The sequence below is a fragment of the Rhododendron vialii genome, chromosome 2a (genome assembly GCF_030253575.1).
Source record: "Rhododendron vialii isolate Sample 1 chromosome 2a, ASM3025357v1".
Taxonomy (NCBI): Eukaryota; Viridiplantae; Streptophyta; class Magnoliopsida; order Ericales; family Ericaceae; genus Rhododendron; species Rhododendron vialii.
Window position 1 is genome coordinate 45,257,170 of NC_080558.1, and position 20,100 is coordinate 45,277,269.

At 38.1% G+C, this 20,100-nt stretch overlaps 1 protein-coding gene across 1 annotated transcript; it reads left to right on the plus strand.

The window, feature by feature from the left end:
• The first annotated feature begins 3,292 nt into the window (after window positions 1-3,292).
• On the plus strand, window positions 3,293-14,660 carry LOC131314990 (respiratory burst oxidase homolog protein A). Its single transcript, XM_058344010.1, has 14 exons — window positions 3,293-4,466; window positions 5,058-5,217; window positions 6,397-6,445; window positions 7,326-7,439; window positions 9,282-9,704; window positions 10,981-11,367; window positions 11,466-11,561; window positions 11,735-11,850; window positions 12,024-12,191; window positions 12,302-12,461; window positions 12,611-12,811; window positions 12,899-13,027; window positions 13,390-13,468; window positions 13,564-14,660. The coding sequence occupies exons 1-14, from the start codon at window positions 3,749-3,751 to the stop codon at window positions 13,671-13,673; spliced, it is 2,910 nt and encodes a 969-aa protein (XP_058199993.1). The 5' UTR covers window positions 3,293-3,748; the 3' UTR covers window positions 13,674-14,660.
• Window positions 14,661-20,100: the final 5,440 nt, after the last annotated feature.

Below are 20,100 nucleotides of genomic sequence, written 5' to 3' on the forward strand. Positions count from 1 at the left end.
AAATTCTACAGTTACCATTTCTACTCTGTTCTTCATGATTGTTGTTACTCCTTCCTAATACCTTAATTCACTCGTTTTCACTCTGGTTCTATCTTCACATTCCCTTTCCACTCCACATAGACAAACATCAACATACATCAATACACATACATATAAAGAGAAGAGTTTACGGCACTATTGGAGCCCGGCCCATAGACATGGAATAATAATCAACCTAATAAAATACAAAGATATGGGGACTATACAAACACAAACACAAGATGATCCAAGGGCTGAGATTCATTTGATCCAAGGGCTGGCAATGCATTTTCCCCAAAAAATTAAAGTGCCTATGTTTTTTTACATATATTACAAAACTGTCATCAAATCACTTTTGCCCTAGCAACCACCGGTTTGCATATTCCAAAACATTTCTGTACTTCAAAACCCACTGCGCCATTTCTTCATATATATATATATACTCCCTCGGTCCCAAAATGCTTGTCCGGTCCGCAAAACGGAGTGTTAAAAATAATAAAAATTTTGCAAGAAAAAATCAAAAGTTTTTTAACAACTTACTAGATATCAATGAGTATTTTTAATTTGTGAAAAAAGTTTGAATTTTTTTTTGAAAAAATTGTATTATTTTTAACACTCCGTTTTGCGGACCGGACAAACATTTTGAGACAGAGGGAGTGTGTGTGTGTATATATATATATATATATCTCTCTCTCTCTCTTCCAACGATATCGCTCCCAACCCCCCGCCAAGAACTGGACTTTCGTCCCCGTCGCCATTTTAAAACATTTCCTTATATTTCTGCTTCTTTGTGATATGATGGTGTTAGGGATGGCAATCCTGGCCGCCCCACCCCGTCCCGCCCCATTCCCCGTCCCAAATGGATTGGGGATTCGGGGATTTTTCGGAGATCGGGTAGGGGATGGGGATAATTTTTTTTTTAAAATGGGGAACGGGTAAGGCATGAGTATGAGTCTGTCCCCGCCCCATTTGTGTATATATATATATATATATATATATATATATATATATATATATATATATAAGTTATAGACATAAATAAAAATTATATAGGAGTACTATATATACATAAGTGAGGAAGAAAGAAAGAAACTAAATCTCACTGTCAATTAACATAGAAGTAATTGAATTCACTTACCACGGATAGAAGATTAGTAGAAAAAAGAGCTCAAATCGATAGTTCTAGTCAGATAAATATTTTTCACGTCTGATAAATATTGTTCACGTCGGAAACTCATGAAATAGCGTCGTGTTGAGAGACTAAGAAACGAAGCTTTAAAGAGCTTTGCGTGTGTTGTTTGTTCTTGGCGTCTTGGTGCAGGAGGGATACCGGATTAAGAATACCGATTTTGCTTGTGGTTCCAGTTGGATCCCCGATTCCCCACGGGAATCCGCGTTCCCCGTTCGGGGAGGGGATGGAGGGTAAAAATAATTCTCCGGTGGGGATTGGGGAGGGGATGGGGATGGGGATGGATTTGGATTCGGAGATTGGAGACGGGGATAGTGGTATCCACCCCCTACCCGTCCCATTACCAACCCTAGATGGTGTCTCTACCCATATTTAACGGACTGTAAGCACGGACAAACACTAGTTTCTCGTAGAGAAAGACATGCATGCACTGTCCTCAACTTTTCATGATGATTGGTTCATCTAATCTAAAGGGTAAAAGCAATAATAGAAAGTTTGGCCTAATTTTAAAGTTTTTGTTGTAGTTTCAGTATTTCTTTTTCTTTTTTATGGATTATTTACATCAAAGTAAAAAAAAAAATTTAACAAGAAAATCCAATGATAAAGTAAGGCTAAACCATAGCTAAGGATCAGAATCTTTGGTCCCCAGCCTCTCTCCTTATTTCTTTTTCCCGTTCTTTCTCTCTCTTTATGACGTTGGAAAAGATTTGAAAAGATTTTATATGCTTACTTTAATTATCCTAGAATTACATTTTTGTTTATTATTGGAGTTGATTATTCTCTTTTCCTTATATTTTTACTGGCATTCTTTAATAATTTCTTTGTTTAATTCTTTTTGCTTCATGTCCAAGCATAGTTCTTCCACTGAAACGCTGAGTCAGCACATGAAGCCGTCGATCGGACCGCGAAATGCTGAATCACCTCAAGAAAACAGTTGACTCGGACCACTCCTGCAATTAAAATTGGATAACCCAGCAAACTCCGGTACCACCCCACTGAAATAAATTCCATAACAGGGTGAATTTGGGCCGTTAATTTTTCTGTCATGGATCCTTTTTCGTGTAACTTTTCCGTTAATTTGGGCCGTTAATTTTTGTCATGGGCCCATTGGAACGGGATCCACCTATATGTGAGATGGGTGTAGTTAATGTGCCTCTAAAGTGATGTGGCCCTAGCACCTCTCTAAATAGTGAATTGGGCAGTTCATTTTCCTTTCATGGACCTTTTTCATATTTCTTTTTTCTTTTTTTTTAAAAGATAAACCCTTTTCATATAGCTCTAAATTCAAGCAATCTTCAATTTTCCGTTCCGTTCCGTTCTTAGGCTCGTTCCTCTAAGAAAAATAAGTGTTTATTTTTCAAATAAGTACTTATTTTTTAATTAAAGTGATGTATTATGCAAAGCAAAAAATAAATACTTAAAAAAAAAATCTTAGCGGGATGGGGCCTAAGAACAGAGCAGAAAATAAGCGCTTAATAGCTTTATTCGACTACGTGAAATTATAATAATCTGGATCACTCTACAACCAAACATTCTTTCGGAGTCAAGACTAAGTATTTGGACTACACATAAATGTCTGGTTCTGGAGCGCTCCGAGCACCACGGATCGATGGTACTATCAGACTATTGAATAATTACTCTTCGTTTACACTCCTCTGTGTATCTTCTTGCATTCCTATTCCGCTCCCCAATAATCCCTACCTCGAGAAATTTTTGGGTGTTGGATGGGTACCATGTGGTTCCTGTTCGGCACATTCGGGCCGTCCATTTTGATTTTGGACGGCTCGGATTTGAAGAAAGAAAATGAAGAGAAAAAGAAAAGAAAAAGAAAGAGTGATAAAGTAAGAGGAGAAAGATAGTTTCAATCAGGATAGTCAACCACATTTTTTTAACAGCACGGATAGACAGTTCTAGCATAGCCACGTGGTACCCATCTTGTGCTAAAAAATTTCTCCCCTCCCTCTCTCCAACCCCCACTGCACACCCGTTACGGGAATAAACCCGCCCTATATGTACCACCATCTGCATACTCCAATACATATATATATTCAGACAGAGACGGACACTCATGCCTTTTTTTGGGTGGTCTCACTGCAACACCATCTCTCTCTCTCTCTAGATCTCTCTCTCTCTCTCTCTCTCTCTCTCTCTCTCTCTCTCTCTCTCTCTCTCTCTCTCTCTCTCATTTCGTCTCAATTCGGAACATTCTTAGAATCAGTGTCGTCGGTCCCCCACCTCTCTCCCTCTCTCTCTCTCTATATTTCCAGTACTCTCTCTCTCTCTCTCTAGCAGCACCGCCCCGCGTATTGCATGTCCATTTTAACAGATTCGGACGCGTTCCATTCCACCGCTTATAAAATCATATTCATTTAAATAATACCTACTACTAAACCCACCTCTCTCTCTCTCTCTCTCTCTCATCACCATCGGTACTCGCACGTTAGTTATCCAGAGAGAGAAAAAAGCCCACATCACATTAGTTAAACCACCATTACTACGTGCGTATCCTATGTCACCTCGAAAAAACTTGACCAATTGATAATGGAAGGACTAGCACTTCCGAATAACCACCAGCGCCGCTGGGCGTCCGACACCGAGAGCCACGGCAGGGCGGCCAGCGGCGGGTCTTCGCCGGCGACGAGTATTGGCTCCGGATGGGCGTCGTCGACGGATCAGGAGTTCGTCGAGGTCACGCTCGATCTGCAGTACGACAACACCGTCGTGCTCCGGAGCGTCGAGCCGGCCACGTTCATCGACATTGACGGACGAGATCGCGATGCCGTTGCGGGCGGAATTGACGCTCCGTTGCCGGAACGGGCGTCGGCGCCGGTGTCGCCGGCGATGCGACGGAGCGCGTCGAACAAGCTCCTCCACTTCTCGCAGGAGCTGAAAGCGGAGGCGGTGGCGAAGGCGAAGCAGTTCTCGCACGAGCTGAAGGCGGAGCTGCGGCGGTTCTCGCGGAGTCACGGTCACGCGACGCGTGTCCTGTCGTCTCCGGTGAGCCAAAACGGCAACGTTGGAGTTAGCACAGCCTGTACAACTACGGGTTTGGATTCGGCCTTGGCGGCTCGAGCGCTGCGTCAGCAGAGGGCTCGGCTCGACCGGACTCGTTCGGGTGCTCAGAAGGCTCTTCAAGGGCTCCGATTCATCAGCTGTAGGAAAACCAACGGCGTGGATCCGTGGAACGAGGTTCAGAGCAACTTCAATTCGCTGTCGAAGAACGGATACCTCTATCGCTCCGATTTCGCACAATGCATAGGTCTTAATCCTAGTTCCAACTCTCCTAATTCTGATTTCTGCTAGCAGAAAACAATTTCTAACACTCCACTTTTTTACGGTAACACTCATTTTTTAAAATATGTTAATACTAAACGACAAATTTTAGAAGTTGTGATTACGAAAATGTGAAATGACCAAAATACCTTTGCTACCATCACAAACAACCTTGGGATATGTGGGGGCCAGACCTCCGGTGTGCAGGGGTATGGACTCTGCATGACTTGTGAGCATGTTTGTGTATTTATTTGTGTGTTTGTTTGTGGCTGTAGAATTTTTGGTGATAAAATCATTTCTTTTTCATGTAAATGAAATTCTCCAAATATTTTTTTGCGAACAATTTCTACTATTCATCTCGAATTTCTGTACAAAATTTGAACAAAAAATTGTGGCAAATTTTGGAAATGAGAGGTGGATAAAATACATGATTCTGTTTTAAACCGTTGGAAAAACTTTTAAAAGTACTAAATGTATTTGTTAACCGACTGATATCTATATCTCACTAACTTGCGGGGAAAAAAAAATTACTCCGTAAAACTTAAAAAAACCCAGTTAACGTTATGTTTGGATGCAGGAATGAGAGACTCAAAGGAATTCGCGCTGGAATTGTACGACGCGTTGAGCAGGCGACGACGGTTGAAGGTGGACAAGATCAGCTTAGACGAGCTTTACGAGTACTGGTCTCAAATCACCGATCAGAGCTTCGATTCTCGACTCCAGATCTTCTTCGACATGTAAGAATTGAATAACTTTGACGGACTAAAATATTGTAGTAGTAATTAACAAGATACTACAAAAAGTGAGTTTTGTGCTCTTCTTTTATCCACTGGACTCATTTCTTCGTTCTTATAAACATGAGGTTACGAGATTGCCCTTCATGAATGAAAAACTCAATTTTCACGTAACTAAGGGTACTTTTGTAATTTGAATAAATAACGACAGAAGGTTGTTCGCGTGGATAAAAGGGAAGTACAAAAATCATGTCCAATTTCACAGTGCTACCTCCATAGATTTAGGTGCACAGATTCAGAACCGTCGAATGTATAAATGTTCATCGGTATTTTGTGAGGTTTACATGCATCATATGGTTGGCATTCCTCTTTTATCCATTGCACTCCTTTTTTCATACGTATTCACATGATGTTATGAGATTGCCCTTCATGAGTGGAAAACTTAATTTGAGCATAAGGGTACTTTTGTGATTTCGAATAAATAATGCAAAAAGTAGAGCACGTGAATAAAAGGGGAGTGCAGAAATTATATCTCGTTTCACAATGCTATCTCCATGTATTTACGTGCACAAATTTAAAACCGTCGAATGTATGAATATTCTCCTGCATTTTGTGAGGTTCATGTGTATCATACTGTTTCAAATATATATATGTTCGGATTTATATGTAAGAAAAACTACGCCCATAAAGAAAAACTACGCACATAGAGGTTTCCACTTAGTTAATTCCTATTGTATTCAGTTTTAAATTAGCTATGTATGTGCAAACAAGGTCGATCTCCAAGGAATAACAGAAAATGACAAAAACAGACAATCATTAGATTACCTACAAGCAGAAATAATAATTAACTAAATTTTTCAATGTTGCATTGATGTGCACACATTTGGAATTGTTAGATGCATGTATATTTCTCATTATTTCACAAGGCTAATGTGAATTAGATGCCTCCAGACATACCTGTATTTGGATCTTTGCAAACAAATCTATCAGTACACTGAGTTTCCCTTTACTTAGATGGGCGTATTGGTTTTTAATCAGCTGAGGATGTGCCAACAAGGGCTTTGAGGAAACCAGAATTACAGAATATGACAAGAAGTAGATTCATTATTCATTAAAAAATGGTAAAATTGTCTTTTCGGGTGGTAATTATTGAGTATTGATGCTTAACTGTATGCATTACAGGGTGGACAAGAACGATGATGGCAGGATTACCGAAGAGGAAGTTAAAGAGGTAACCTCTTTGTACCAAATTAATTACTTAGTATTTAAATAAGCTGGGACAAATAATTCAATATTTGATGAACAGTCTGTCATATTCCGGTGATCTAAAGTCCCCAAATCAGCAAATTTCTTGGACCAACAACTCCAATTTATATATTTGGATTGCATATTGAATATCCCTGCTTCCGCAGCATCTGACGTTTCCCATCATTTCCCATGTTAGGAAGGTTGTTAGTTTATTTGGTAAACATTTAATGGCATCTTATCTACCACGTACCCAGATTAAATAATGGGATATTTAATTATTGAATTTCCGGAATTTTGACACATGGCACACCGGACTAAGCACTCTCTTTTCGGCCGTCTATACTAGCAGTTATAGGTCCAAATTTTGTTAAAAAATGTTAAAGGCGGCCAATAAAAAACACTTTAGATGGCCATAATTACTAGTACAGTCCTCCACAGTTTAAACCCAGACTTTAGACAAGTCGAATTTGTTTTCCTTTTCAACTCCGTTCCATTCAGATTCTTATTTTTAAAGTACTTATTTTCTGTTTTTCGAGATATGTCATTCTCTCATAATATATAACTTTTAATTCAAAAATAAGTATTTATTTTTCTTAACGGAACGAGACCTCACTGTGGTTGGCAGAGGCTTTTTGGTCAATTTGCAATTTTTGTTTTTTTTTTTTATTGTCCTTCCATTGAATTTTGTCAATGTAGTTGGTAATGAACGGTCCAAGTTTTTTTAAAATAAATGTTAATGGTATCTTGACTATTAAAAACAAACACGTTAGAATTGCAGGAGTTGTTAGGACAGCTCTGCAGTTCAATTTGCCACAACTCTTTATTTTATTTTATTTTCTTAATTCTTTCCGTTGAATTTGTAGATCATAATGCTGAGTGCTTGTGCAAATAAGTTATCAAGATTGAAAGAACAAGCAGAGGAATATGCGGCTCTTATCATGGAAGAGTTGGATCCTGAAAGGCTTGGCTACATTGAGGTGGGCCCTTTTACCACCACTTAATTTTTCTTTTTGAAAAAAATAATAATAATCCCCCACTCTGGATGGTTTACTGCAATGCTATTAATTATTCTAATAACTTATTTCATGGTAATTCCTTGTTACGTGACTTTAAGTCTTCTCTTTAATTGCCTTCACAGTTGTAAAATGAAATCCTGCATCCAATCAGGGAACCAGCCCATTTAATATGCCCATAAATTTAGAATTTTCTTTGAAAGTCAGTAATTAAACGACAAAATGGCTGACTCGATTCTTCCAAAATTGGGTAATCTGTTTCAACAACTGATACTAAGTACTAGTCCATTATGATGGGTCTGTGAAATTTTGTACTGCATTTAATCCCAATGGGTTGGCAGCATGAGAAAGCAATAAGTATTTAACCATGAAGTCGCATGTTTAAATTTCACATAGGCCAACGATCCCAAACATTGGGGCCACTGAGAGGTTATACCAGGTTGATAACTTCAAAGCCCAGAATTAATCAAGGTACACGCAAATTGACCTAGATATCCGATTAAATAAAAAAAAATCATGTACTGCATTTGTTACCTTTCTGAGTATTACCTTGTTGACTGAGAGTAGCTAAATTAATGCTGGCTGAACTGGGGTTTGGTATGATACATAAAAAGTATCCATGAATTGGTCTATAAAAAGGCAATGAATGACTAGGTGAGACGTGCCGGAAAATCCTAACATTATTTTCTTAAAAATCCCAAAAATTGGAAGAAACTATTGATCTGCAAAATGGTACTTAACCTTTGGTGATGTTTATTGTTTATAGTACACAGCAATTATCTTATCTTTCAAAAATAAATTTCTTTAGATAAAGTTTGGGCGAGGTCTTTCACCGCCATTACCCAACTGGTAAACACCTTTTGGTTGAGTGTGTTCCTACGACAAGTTCGTTAGGCTAAAACATTTGCATTTCCACATAGTAATCATATATTCTCTTCCTATGTTAGGTCGGTTCTGGTAAAGGAGGGAAAGATCATTTTCTTCTTTGTTTGTTGCTTAAAAAAAAAAAACTAAGTTTTCTGACTATGTATCTGAGTAATACTCTATCTACCAAGAAAATAGATTAAGGAAAAAGAAAACCTAGATAAACTTTTTGGTTTTGGTAAGCAACTTTGTTTAAAATTTGGAACATAAACCTACCTCATTGAATTATTGCTAGAGTATATATAATAGTCAACAAGGTATTGAAAGATCCAGACACAGTTAACCCCACCGGTTCCTTCCCAAGAGGCTTTTTTTTTTTTTTTTTGATTAAAAGTTTTTTTTTTGATATTGTGGATTAAAGTTACTCATAGTACTGCCATGAGGTGGCCCTGATCCTGCATTTCACATGAGGGCTTCTTCTTTGTCTTCCAATGCGCGTATTCAACACTCAAATACATATGAATTAGGTCTCAGTGCGCAGTGGCCAACAAAATGATTTGTGAACAAAATTTTCATACCGAAGACACATGCGTAAAAACTCAACTGTGTTTTGCGCTGCTAATTCTCCGAGTACAATACAGTCCCATACATAGCACCCGGATACATTTGGGGGTAGCCTCTAAATGGATTGAAGAATGGGACGTTTAACAATTGGTCCACTCGGGAGATTGGAACTTGTGACTCTCTATTCATAGCCATAGCAATAACATTCTTTAAATTGTGACTTTTAGTGCCCGGGTTTTCGTTTGAGTGTAAAAAAGCATGATAAGGTCAAATTATTTTGTAGTAAGAGATTTATGCAACAAAAACAATCTGTTTCCCACTCCCTTAATTGCGTGATCCAATTGCTGATAGGTTTGAATTTCCATGATAATAATGCAGCTATGGCAGCTGGAAACACTTTTGCTACAGAAGGATACATATCTGAATTACAGTCAAGCACTAAGCTTCACAAGCCAAGCCTTGAGCCAAAACCTACAAGGACTAAGAAAAAGAAGCCCAATCCGAAGGGTGAGCACAAAAATTCTGTACTACCTTCAAGACAACTGGAGGAGACTTTGGGTCCTTTGTTTATGGATCATGATCATGGTTGGCCTATTCACGTGGAAGTTCTTTCAGTACAAACAGAAGAGCGCGTACAAGATCATGGGTTATTGTGTCCTCACCGCTAAGGGCGCGGCGGAGACTCTGAAATTCAACATGGCTCTTATCTTATTGCCTGTGTGCAGGAACACCATTACTTGGATGAGGTCTACCAAGCTGGGTCATTTTGTACCCTTTGATGACAACATCAATTTTCATAAGGTAGACCCAACTCCTCTTCATATTTTTTTCTTGCTTGCTTCAAAAGTTCATCTTTTAGGCCCACAGTGGTGGCTTTTTTTATTTTTTTTATTTTTTATAATGCTAGCTTGATTAGTTGGTCCCAATCTTCAAATTGCAGTGGGACATTTCTTTGTGATATACACATAGTAGGGACAAATTTCAAAAATACATACTTGGGGGGCCATTAGCTGTGTATGTTGCAAAAGTTGACTACTTATTTTTTGCTTGGGGAAATTAGAAACAATGGACTTTAGTATCGTTTGTAAATTGTTGACTTTCCCCATTACTTGTAAATGATAAAAACAGAAAAACATTGACTGGAGACAGGGGAACCACATTGTGTCCAGGCTCCTTTTCTGTATTGAAGTTTCCTTCCAGGAATAGAAAATGAGAAGGGAATTTGAACGTTTGCAATTGTTCAAGTAAGAAGATGAAAAATGAAAACTACAAAAGGAAAGACAGAAGATGGACTAAACCCAAAATTCTTTGTGGGCCCAAGGAACCGGATGAAAAACTAAGGAGGACATAATTGACCAGAAAGAGTTCATACTGATCAATGCAGGCCATTCATCATTAGGGGTTCCTACCTCGTGATTCTCTGACGCATATAACTGGGCCGATACTTTGCTTCGATGATAGTTGAAGACATGGTTTCTTGAAAGCATCACAATTGAGGATGTCACAAACTTATGTTTGATCTTCCATATAATACTCGGGACAGTTTTACGTAAATAAGTGCTCCTTATTTTCCTCACTGTTTTTTACTTCATTCTTAAGCATTGTAAAGGAAAGGATCCTTATTTTGCTTTTATTGATCAAAGCACTGCATTAAATGAATGGAAATCCCTTCAAAGATCAACCTTTGTCCAGTTTTTTTATTCGTTATTCCAACATTGGCGCATTTGCCAGCAACATTGTCTGATTGCTTCATACTTTGTTGTTAGAGTGAATAGATAGTCCATTCTAACCTTAAAGTCAAAGACTTGCAAATCGAAAAAGAAAATATGGTTACTTTATCCATGAGTAAGTTTTCATTGGAAATCACCATAGAATCCCGTTGAGAATCATGACACAGTGCAATGGGATTATAGATGCAAGTATAGCACGGGTTGACAAAAATTGCTGATTGAATTGGTCCTTGTTAGATCCTTCAAGTGTAAAATCTTGCAGTCTTAATTCTAGAAACTAAAGTTAAATTTCTGAAAAGCTTAAGATTTTTATGTTTCCGTTTTCCATTTTTCCTGTACCTGTGTAGACTGTTGCTGCAGCCATAGTAATTGGTGTAATACTTCATGTGGGAAACCATTTGGCCTGTGACTTCCCACGGATTACTAATGAGTCCGAGAAAACGTATGACGAGTATATGATCAATGACTTCGGCCCTCATATACCGACGTACATGGACCTGATTCAAGGGGTTGAAGGGGTGACAGGAATTCTAATGTTGATCTTGATGACTATTGCCTTCACACTCGCGACACGGTGGTTCAGGCGTAGCCTTATTAAGCTGCCCAAGCCCTTTGATAGGCTAACAGGCTTCAATGCCTTCTGGTATTCACACCATCTCTTTGTCATTGTCTATGTCCTGCTCATCATCCACGGCACATTTCTGTACCTCGTGCATGAATGGTACCTTAAGACGGTATGGTTCTGAAATTCTTTCTTTTTCATGATTTCCGTTGAGCATCTTAAGTAATGTTTCTTTTGTGGGTCTAAAAGACAATTTGTTGTTGCTTCCAGACATGGATGTATATTGCTGTTCCTATACTCCTATATGCAGGGGAAAGAACCCTGAGATTTTTTCGATCTGGCTTCTATGATGTCCGGCTTCTAAAGGTCTGCATAGTATACCTACGACTTCTTCCATATGAATGAAATTATTTGTGTTTCCAATATTGTGATGATTGGGAAGAAACTGAACTTTACACTACTGAGACCATTCCATATGAATGAGATTATCCTCTCCATTTTTTCGAACTTATTTAAGTGTTCTTATTTGATATACTCAGGTTGCTATATATACTGGAAACGTTCTCACATTGCAAATGTCAAAGCCTCCCCAGTTTCGCTACAAGAGTGGCCAATACATGTTCGTCCAATGCCCTGCTGTTTCTCCATTTGAATGGTAAACCACTACCGACACCCAAAAAAATTCAGTTGTGAATTTTATAAAGTCCATAAGCGTGCTAGTGTACTCATTGCTTTGTTCAAGAATTCGAATGTAATATATTAACAGGAAGCCTTATTTTTATCCTGTTTTTTATTCAACTAGTGCTTATGAAAGTTTACGTAATGCAGGCATCCGTTCTCCATAACCTCAGCCCCTGGTGACGACTTCCTTAGCATTCACATACGGCAGCTAGGTGACTGGACACAAGAGCTTAAGAGGGTATTCTCAGAGGTCTGTGAGCCTCCAGTTTCCGGGAAGAGTGGGCTTCTCAGAGCGGATGACATGACGATGAAAAGGTAAATTTTGTTTATCAGGGTGCAAGGTTTCTTATATTTTCCCTTTTCGCTTCCTGATTCAGGTTTTCAGATGATTTCTATGTGAGTAAAGTTTATTCCCTTGGTAACAGTTTGCCAAAGCTCTTAATAGACGGGCCTTACGGAGCTCCAGCACAAGATTACCGAAAATATGATGTCCTACTTCTTGTCGGTCTTGGGATTGGAGCAACACCTTTTATTAGTATACTTAAAGATTTGCTCAACAACATTGTCAAAATGGAAGAGCTGGCTGTAAGTAACTTGAAGGTTAATTTCATTTGAAAGAAATTCCTCGTGCTAACAACAAAAACTCCTCATTTTCTGTACCCTTTATGGCTTTCTTTTGATTAAAATTCCTGTTTTCATTATCTTCAGATTTACATATCTTTCTTATTTTTCAGGAATCAGTCTCCGATATCAGTAGGCATTCGGGTCAGAGTAATGGGAGTACTAATGATTCCCCCTCTTCCAATATGGTACATTCAAAACGAAAGAAAACTCTAAGGACGACAAATGCTTACTTCTATTGGGTAACCAGGGAGCAAGGCTCATTTGATTGGTTCAAAGGGGTCATGAACGAAATTGCGGAAATAGATCAAAGGGTATATCATGAGATGTTTGCATCCTCCTGTTCAAACATTAATGTGATGTGCCTTAACTGATTGTTAGCTTTGCAATTTCATTCTCAGGGTGTGATTGAGATGCACAATTACTTGACCAGCGTTTATGAAGAAGGGGATGCTAGATCAGCTCTCATCACCATGGTCCAAGCACTAAACCATGCTAAGAACGGCGTTGACATTGTATCCGGAACTAGGGTAAGATTCATCTCTTTCTGTCCTTATCTAAGACGCATGCGCAAGGACACTTGAATAAATCTCAACTCTTGAAATAAGGTTTTCACATCATGAAGAGACAGCAAAGCCGTGTCCCCATATGTGTCTCACGACCCACTTGTCAGTTGTCACTCGTGTGTCCAAGATATGTCCTCCACTAAATTTTATTATTAATGTTTGGACACACTATTTATCTCGTGTGCATGTCAAACGAGAGAACGGCGACCACTCACGTGTTTGTCGGTGCTTCATAGCTTCCCATTGTCTTCTTAATAAAGTTCCTTCCATCTTATCCCACAATTTGTCAACATGCTCACAATCTCTAATTTTTCTGCCATGAATAGGTGAGAACTCATTTCGCAAGGCCTAATTGGAAAAAAGTGTTCTCGAAAACATGTACGAAGCACGCGAACGCAAGAATAGGTGAGTCAAGTACCGATCACATTTCTAAAACCGAACAATATTTAGCTCTGTTATCATCTAGTTAACTAAAACTGTGGATTTGGTCATTGGAGCAGGAGTTTTCTACTGTGGGGCACCAGTCTTGGCTAAAGAACTCGGCAAACTCTGCCAGGAGTATAACCAAAAAGGTTCCACCAAGTTTGAATTCCACAAGGAGCATTTTTAGAGAATTTCTGGGAGGGGTGCATTTGTACCTATCTCCATACACCACTATACCCAATACACTACTATAGGTCCCACTCCATCTCTAATACCTACAATATTTTTTTCACAGAGTATTAGAATTATAGTAATTACACGAAATAAAAGCAGAGAGATATGCTGGGTATAGGCTATATAGTGTTGTACAGTCCTTGGTTAAAAAGAGGGAAAGAAAAATTGTATGTATACATGTTTAGTTTTGCAGTATAATACATTGTGATTTATACATGGAACACACTTTTGAACGACTCGAATTGCGACTCGAGTTCTTTCTACATATCAAACACCCTTTGAACGGCTCGGATTGCGACCTGAGTTCTTTCCACATACCAAGCAAGACCCAAAGAGTGGTTCTGGTTGGTGAGATGGCTATGGTGGGAATACTCATACACTTGGCAGCTGAGTCAACACGGCAAGGAAGATCAGTGGGATACAGCTAAAAGAGGATGGCCTAAAAAAGAAGAATGACGTGGTCAAGCATGATTGGTGGACATTTCTTGTTGGGGTTAGCAAATGACAGTTTTGGGGATTATTTGGGAGAGAGCTTTTCTGTGTTTGGACCAGAGTATATCCTTCTAGAAAGACAACAGGTCCTCATGGAATTTATCTTCATTTTTGTTAGAAGCAAGTCCGACACACAAGTGTCCGGAGTCGTATAATGCACTTGAGTCTCACAAATGTGTTATAGGCCACATCGAACGGCTTCAGATATTTCTGTGTTTAGATTTAAGCTCAATTGTCTATATGCGAAGCTGTTTCGTTGTAATTGATGATACATCTAGAAGGAATTTAGGACTAGGAATCACTTACGTAGTAGATGGAAGTTTGTATTTTACTATCCCTTTTCTCATATCGATATGTTGTGTAAAACATATTATTGAATTCTTGTGGAATGTTTGGGCATTCCTTCCAATAGTGAATTGGTACCCAAATTCCAGTTAGATTATTTTCATTACAATCTCCTAGGGGATGGTGTGCTTTCTCAAGGGGTCCCTCATTGCAATATCACTTTCTCATTGCAATATCTTCAAAACTTAAAAGGCTTAAATTGGTTATTAAATTCAAGGTTCTGAATGTCGTATCGAAAATGGTACATAATGGTACTGACTACTATTACTTTTGCAAATGTGAGCCACATAATGGTATTGTGACTTGCCAGTCAAGATAAACTTATATATGGCTCAGTGAAGAAGCTTGAAACCATATTTTCTTGGTTAAATCTTGTCTACGGTTTCCATTAGACCAAAAACATAGGTTGAGGGAGAAGGGGAGCAGAGCTAGATTGTGGCATCTAAAACTTTCAGTGAATTAACGATTGGGTCAACTCTCCAATGGCTCCAAATAGAATTACTAAAATTGATTGGCAGTCGGAGCTGCCCAAGATGAGAACTCCCTAAAAGAAATAACAACACAATTTTAACTTTGTAGAATTTATGAGGAAAGTAGTACAGACGACATTTAGCCGTTCGGCTAAATAAGCCACTTAGCTTTTTTTTTTTGTCCTTATTCAAATTTTTTTTCATATTTGTTAGTTTTTTGTCAATTTTTTGGGAATTATTGCTTCTTCATGACAAAAGAAATCTAAAAAGTAAAAAATTACGATCGAAATCCATTTTTTTTAATAAAGACAAAAAAATTGGCTTACTGGCTTATTTTTGTCTTTATTCAAAAAAATTAGGTTTCGATAGTAATTTTTTACTTTTTAGATTCCTTTCATCATCACTAAACAATAATCCCCAAAAAAATTGATGAAAAACTAACAAATGCGAAATTTTTTTGAATAAGGACAAAAAAATAAGCCACTTGTGACTTGGCTTATTTAGCCGAACGGCCAGACTATATTTAGATCATAATCAAGTGCTTCGTAGTTTAATCCCTCAATAATTCTACTTAAATGTTTACATTGGCATATAAAGCCAATGCCGGTGTTTTGCCCCAGTCCCCTTAGTTGCGTTGCCCCTGATCTCCGTAATTTGGTCATTGATAGCAAAATTTGGATCCAAAATTGAATAGCCAAGGCCGATGACTGGGCCATAGCTTTGGGACTTGGGCCATCATCCTTGAACCCAGAAAACTTCAGATGAAAGAATGGGTTCAAAGCTGTGGAATCTAGACTTCAACGTGGGAGGCATTGTGCTGCTTATTTTCGAATCAAGACTTCACAAAAACAAATTCCTTCATAAGCCAAATGTCAAACACGTGGGAGGCGTTGTGCTGCTTATTTTGGCCCTTGTGTTCACTGCATGAAATTTCATGCAGTAAAAGGCAACATGCATGATAGTTTTTTTTTTCCTTTGGTAAGTGCTGTATTTTGATAGTAAAGGCAACAGGATTGGTCTTCCTTATTTGTCTTTGTAAGAATGAAACTTGATGCTAATATGATGATTACTTAATGCTTTCTCTGGATTAAGAGATGTAAGGTAGTACTTGTTTTTTCCTTCATTGCTGGCTTCGGTTCTTCCTTTCGCGGGTCTGCTGGATTCAGAATCCAAATCCTTGAATTCATATTGGGAAAATGACGGTTCATGACGTGTTTTGATAATTAATACCCGCCAAGGACAAATTAAGAACATTTTTTAATGCTAAAAATATTATTGTCGTGTATTAATTATCAAAACACATTCTTAACCGTCATTTTCCCATTCATATATTTGATGATATTCTTTAACTGGCTCAAACTATAGAATTGGGCCATCATCTATCTGTTGGGACTTGGGCATATCCTGATCCTCAATTTTGACTGGCCCAAACCATGGAACCAATCAAAGGATGTTTAATAGTTTTATATTGATCACCCTGTGGAGTAGGCCGCCCGAACATGGAATTGACACAAATCTCTGGATAGAATTGAAGATCGGCTTCTAAGAGAAGGGTGTCCAAGAACTTAGATGATATACTACCATCACGCTTCGCAGCCGACATCTACGGCACCTCACTCTATTGACATTGGCCCAATGTTAGCACATTCTCTTTGGCTCCACTTCCTTTTTTAATTTCTTTGAGTTCTTCGGCTCCACTATTAATTAATAAACCTTGCGTATATCCAATCAATATTGTTTTCAAGGGCATGCATTATTGATCAAATTAATAAGTGTGGCTACCCATGCAAATTGCTTTCAAGGCCAGGTCTCTATCTAAGGATTTAATGTACTCTGCAAGCTTAAATGACAACACATTAATTATTAGTTGAATAAACATGGCATCATGTACTATTTATACGATTGGTATCCAAAAGAAAATTATTCAATACTCTCGGTGTACAGTCCCTCTCTTCACATAACATGTGAGGCTCACGCGGAATCCACATATAGGCCCCATATGTTATGTGAGGAGAGGGAGTATACACCGGGAGTATTGAATAATTACTCTACCCTAAAATCGTTTCTCCTCTCTTTTCCTCTCTACCACTTACGGAATATTTTTGCCATTCTCCCAAGTGGCATAGGACTCATAGGAGCATGATGCTCCCATTAAATATGGACCATTCGATTGAAAAATATGTAAATCACGACCATTAGATCAAAAAAAATCCATGAAAGATAAGGTAGATTTTCTAAAAATGATATGGTCTTACCATTTTTCCTGCCAAAAAATCGCAATATTAATTACTTACTACAAAATTTGGGTTTACACATCATTTTTTAAGGCAACATTTACTATATTATACGACTACACATACTACAATGTATGGCTACACTTACTATTGAGATGGTTTGAACTAAAACATACTAAGTTTTTACAATTTGTTGTGGTGACACTTACCATATTGTATGGCAATATATTTCACTTGTTACAGTATAATACTTACTACCGACTGGAATTCTATTTAGTAGTGATTCTTAGGAATAACATGTTCTTACAGTTTGCTACATGTTTTAACAATTAGTGGTTGAGATCAACTCATACAATTCAATGATTGGAAACAATTGGGAGCATCACACTCCCAAACCACTTGAGATTATCATAGCCGTTGCCTTGCGAAAAATACCCCTGAATAACCACAGCGACTGTGACAAATAGAATCTTTTAGTGAAATTTTACCAATTAACGTTATAATATTGCACTAATAAATATAGTTATAGTGAGTTTTTCAATTTTTTTTGTTAGTAATTGCAATTGTACAATTCTAGTAAAAAGCCATATTAATTCTCACTTCATATTTAACTTTTAATTTATTAAGTATGTAATCAAAAAAAACGTAGTGAAATTTTGCCCACTTTTGGAGTTGTCGAAGATGGTCGTTGGCAGATCCAGTTGGGTGTCGTCAAGTGGTGATGGTGCTGTCAAGTGTTGGTTGTGGCTATAGAAAAGAGATTGGCTGTTGTGCAGTGGGTTTTTTTTTTTTTTTTGGAGAAAAATAAAAAATTTAGCCTGACTCTTTGATTAGTCTTTATTTATTTTAAACTGGATATTTAAAATTCAATTAATAAAAGAGTTTTTACTTAGGCTCCGTTCAGTTGCCAGGAAAGTACAAGAAAGGATGGGAAAATCAACTTTCCCATGATTTTTGTAGTGTTCAGTTGGCAGGAAAGTAGTGGGAAACATGTTTTTAAGTTTTCCTGCAGGAATTACTTTCCTGCAAAAGCGATCCTGCAAAAAACACAGGATTTTGCGTCACGGGAAAAGAAAAATGAGTGAACACTCACAAAATTTTCCCGAAAGTTTCTTTTTCCTGACAAATGAACAACTAAACCTTAATTATTCTTGCAAAATTCTTTTGTCAAATGAACACTCACAGGAAAATAATTTTCTTTTTCCTTTACTTCACTTTACTTGACTTTTCCTGAGAATAATTTTCCCGTACAATATTCCTGGCAACTGAACGGAGCATTAGTCTACCAGATTTTAAACATCTTAGAGAGGTTTTTTTATTTGGATCTTAGAGAGGTTGCCATTACACAAGTTGACACATTCTAGAATACTTGGTCAAGCCAAGCCTTAGCCCACGAGTACTGACCGAGCATATTGCATTTTCCCAAAGTGACCTATTCTGTGCTGCAAGAGCATGACTTCTCCACATTTCACACAAAAAGTATATGGACCCTAGCTACTTTCTTTCTTTTTTCACTTGATAAATGTCTAGCCTACTGTTAAGAGAATAAAAAAGGGGTATCGCAAAGCGGCATTCGGGTGGGACAAGCCCAAAGAACATCAACCCCCACACCAAGATCTCGCACTACTGACGAGCATCAAACCTTCACCTTTCATGTAGAAGAGATAAGAAAGTGTCATTGGACTACAAGCCTGTTGGCATATGGACCCTACTTTGGGCTCCGTTCAGTTGCCAGGAAAGTACAAGAAAGGATGGGAAAATCAACTTTTCCATGATTTTTGTAGTGTTCAGTTGGCAGGAAAGTAGTGGGAAACATGTTTTTAAGTTTTCCTGCAGGAATTACTTTCCTGCAAAAGTGATCCTGCAAAAAACACAGGATTTTGCGTCGCGGGAAAAGAAAAATGAGTGAACACTCACAAAATTTTCCCGAAAGTTTCTTTTTCCTGACAAATGAACAACTAAACCTTAATTATTCTTGCAAAATTCTTTTGTCAAATGAACACTCACAGGAAAATAATTTTCTTTTTCCTTTACTTCACTTTACTTGACTTTTCCCGAGAATAACTTTCCCGTACAATATTCCTGGCAACTGAACGGAGCCTTGAGTGTGAGCTAATCGATCCCACATATTATTATGAATCTGTGATAGGGAAGAGCAATGCTTTACTTTAACCCACGAATATTCCTATGAGGAAGTTTTAGTATGTGGGTGGGAAATACAAATTAAGCCAAAGGAAATGGATTCTCCTGTAACTATTCCGGACGTTAATTCCATAACATGGAAGACAGATTGTGAGATAAACTAAGTTTCAATTGGCGATAAGTGAAAGCGTTCAGATTATATTAACTAAGTTTCGATGATTTAGGTAAGCGAAGTGAGATTAAAGTCTAATATTTCCCCTCACATGTCCGCGTAGGTATGAATTAACGAGGTGATCAAGAATTAACTTGAGAGGAGGCTCAATCAAATGAGCCAACGCCACCCAATCCCTAAATTTGATACCATGTTGCATTCCTAACAGTATGGACACAAAGAGCGATCACAGCCGCAAAAGTTTCGCGAATACTTGTATCTTAACGTAATCACTAAGATAATTGCGCAAGTATAACTTTTCTCACTCCAAAATTTTGATAAAGAGACACATTCTAATGTGGAAACATTTATAGGAGCTCATACTCTTTTTAAGTTCCGAATTCAAGATCCATCTCCATCTAGAAAACTACAGCAAAGAATCCCAGCCGATACCGAATTCTCATCAAACGCAAATTTATACTGCACCTCGCGTTCATGAGATCTACATTTAACTGTGCCCCGGAGACACGGTCGAAGCCCGCCCGC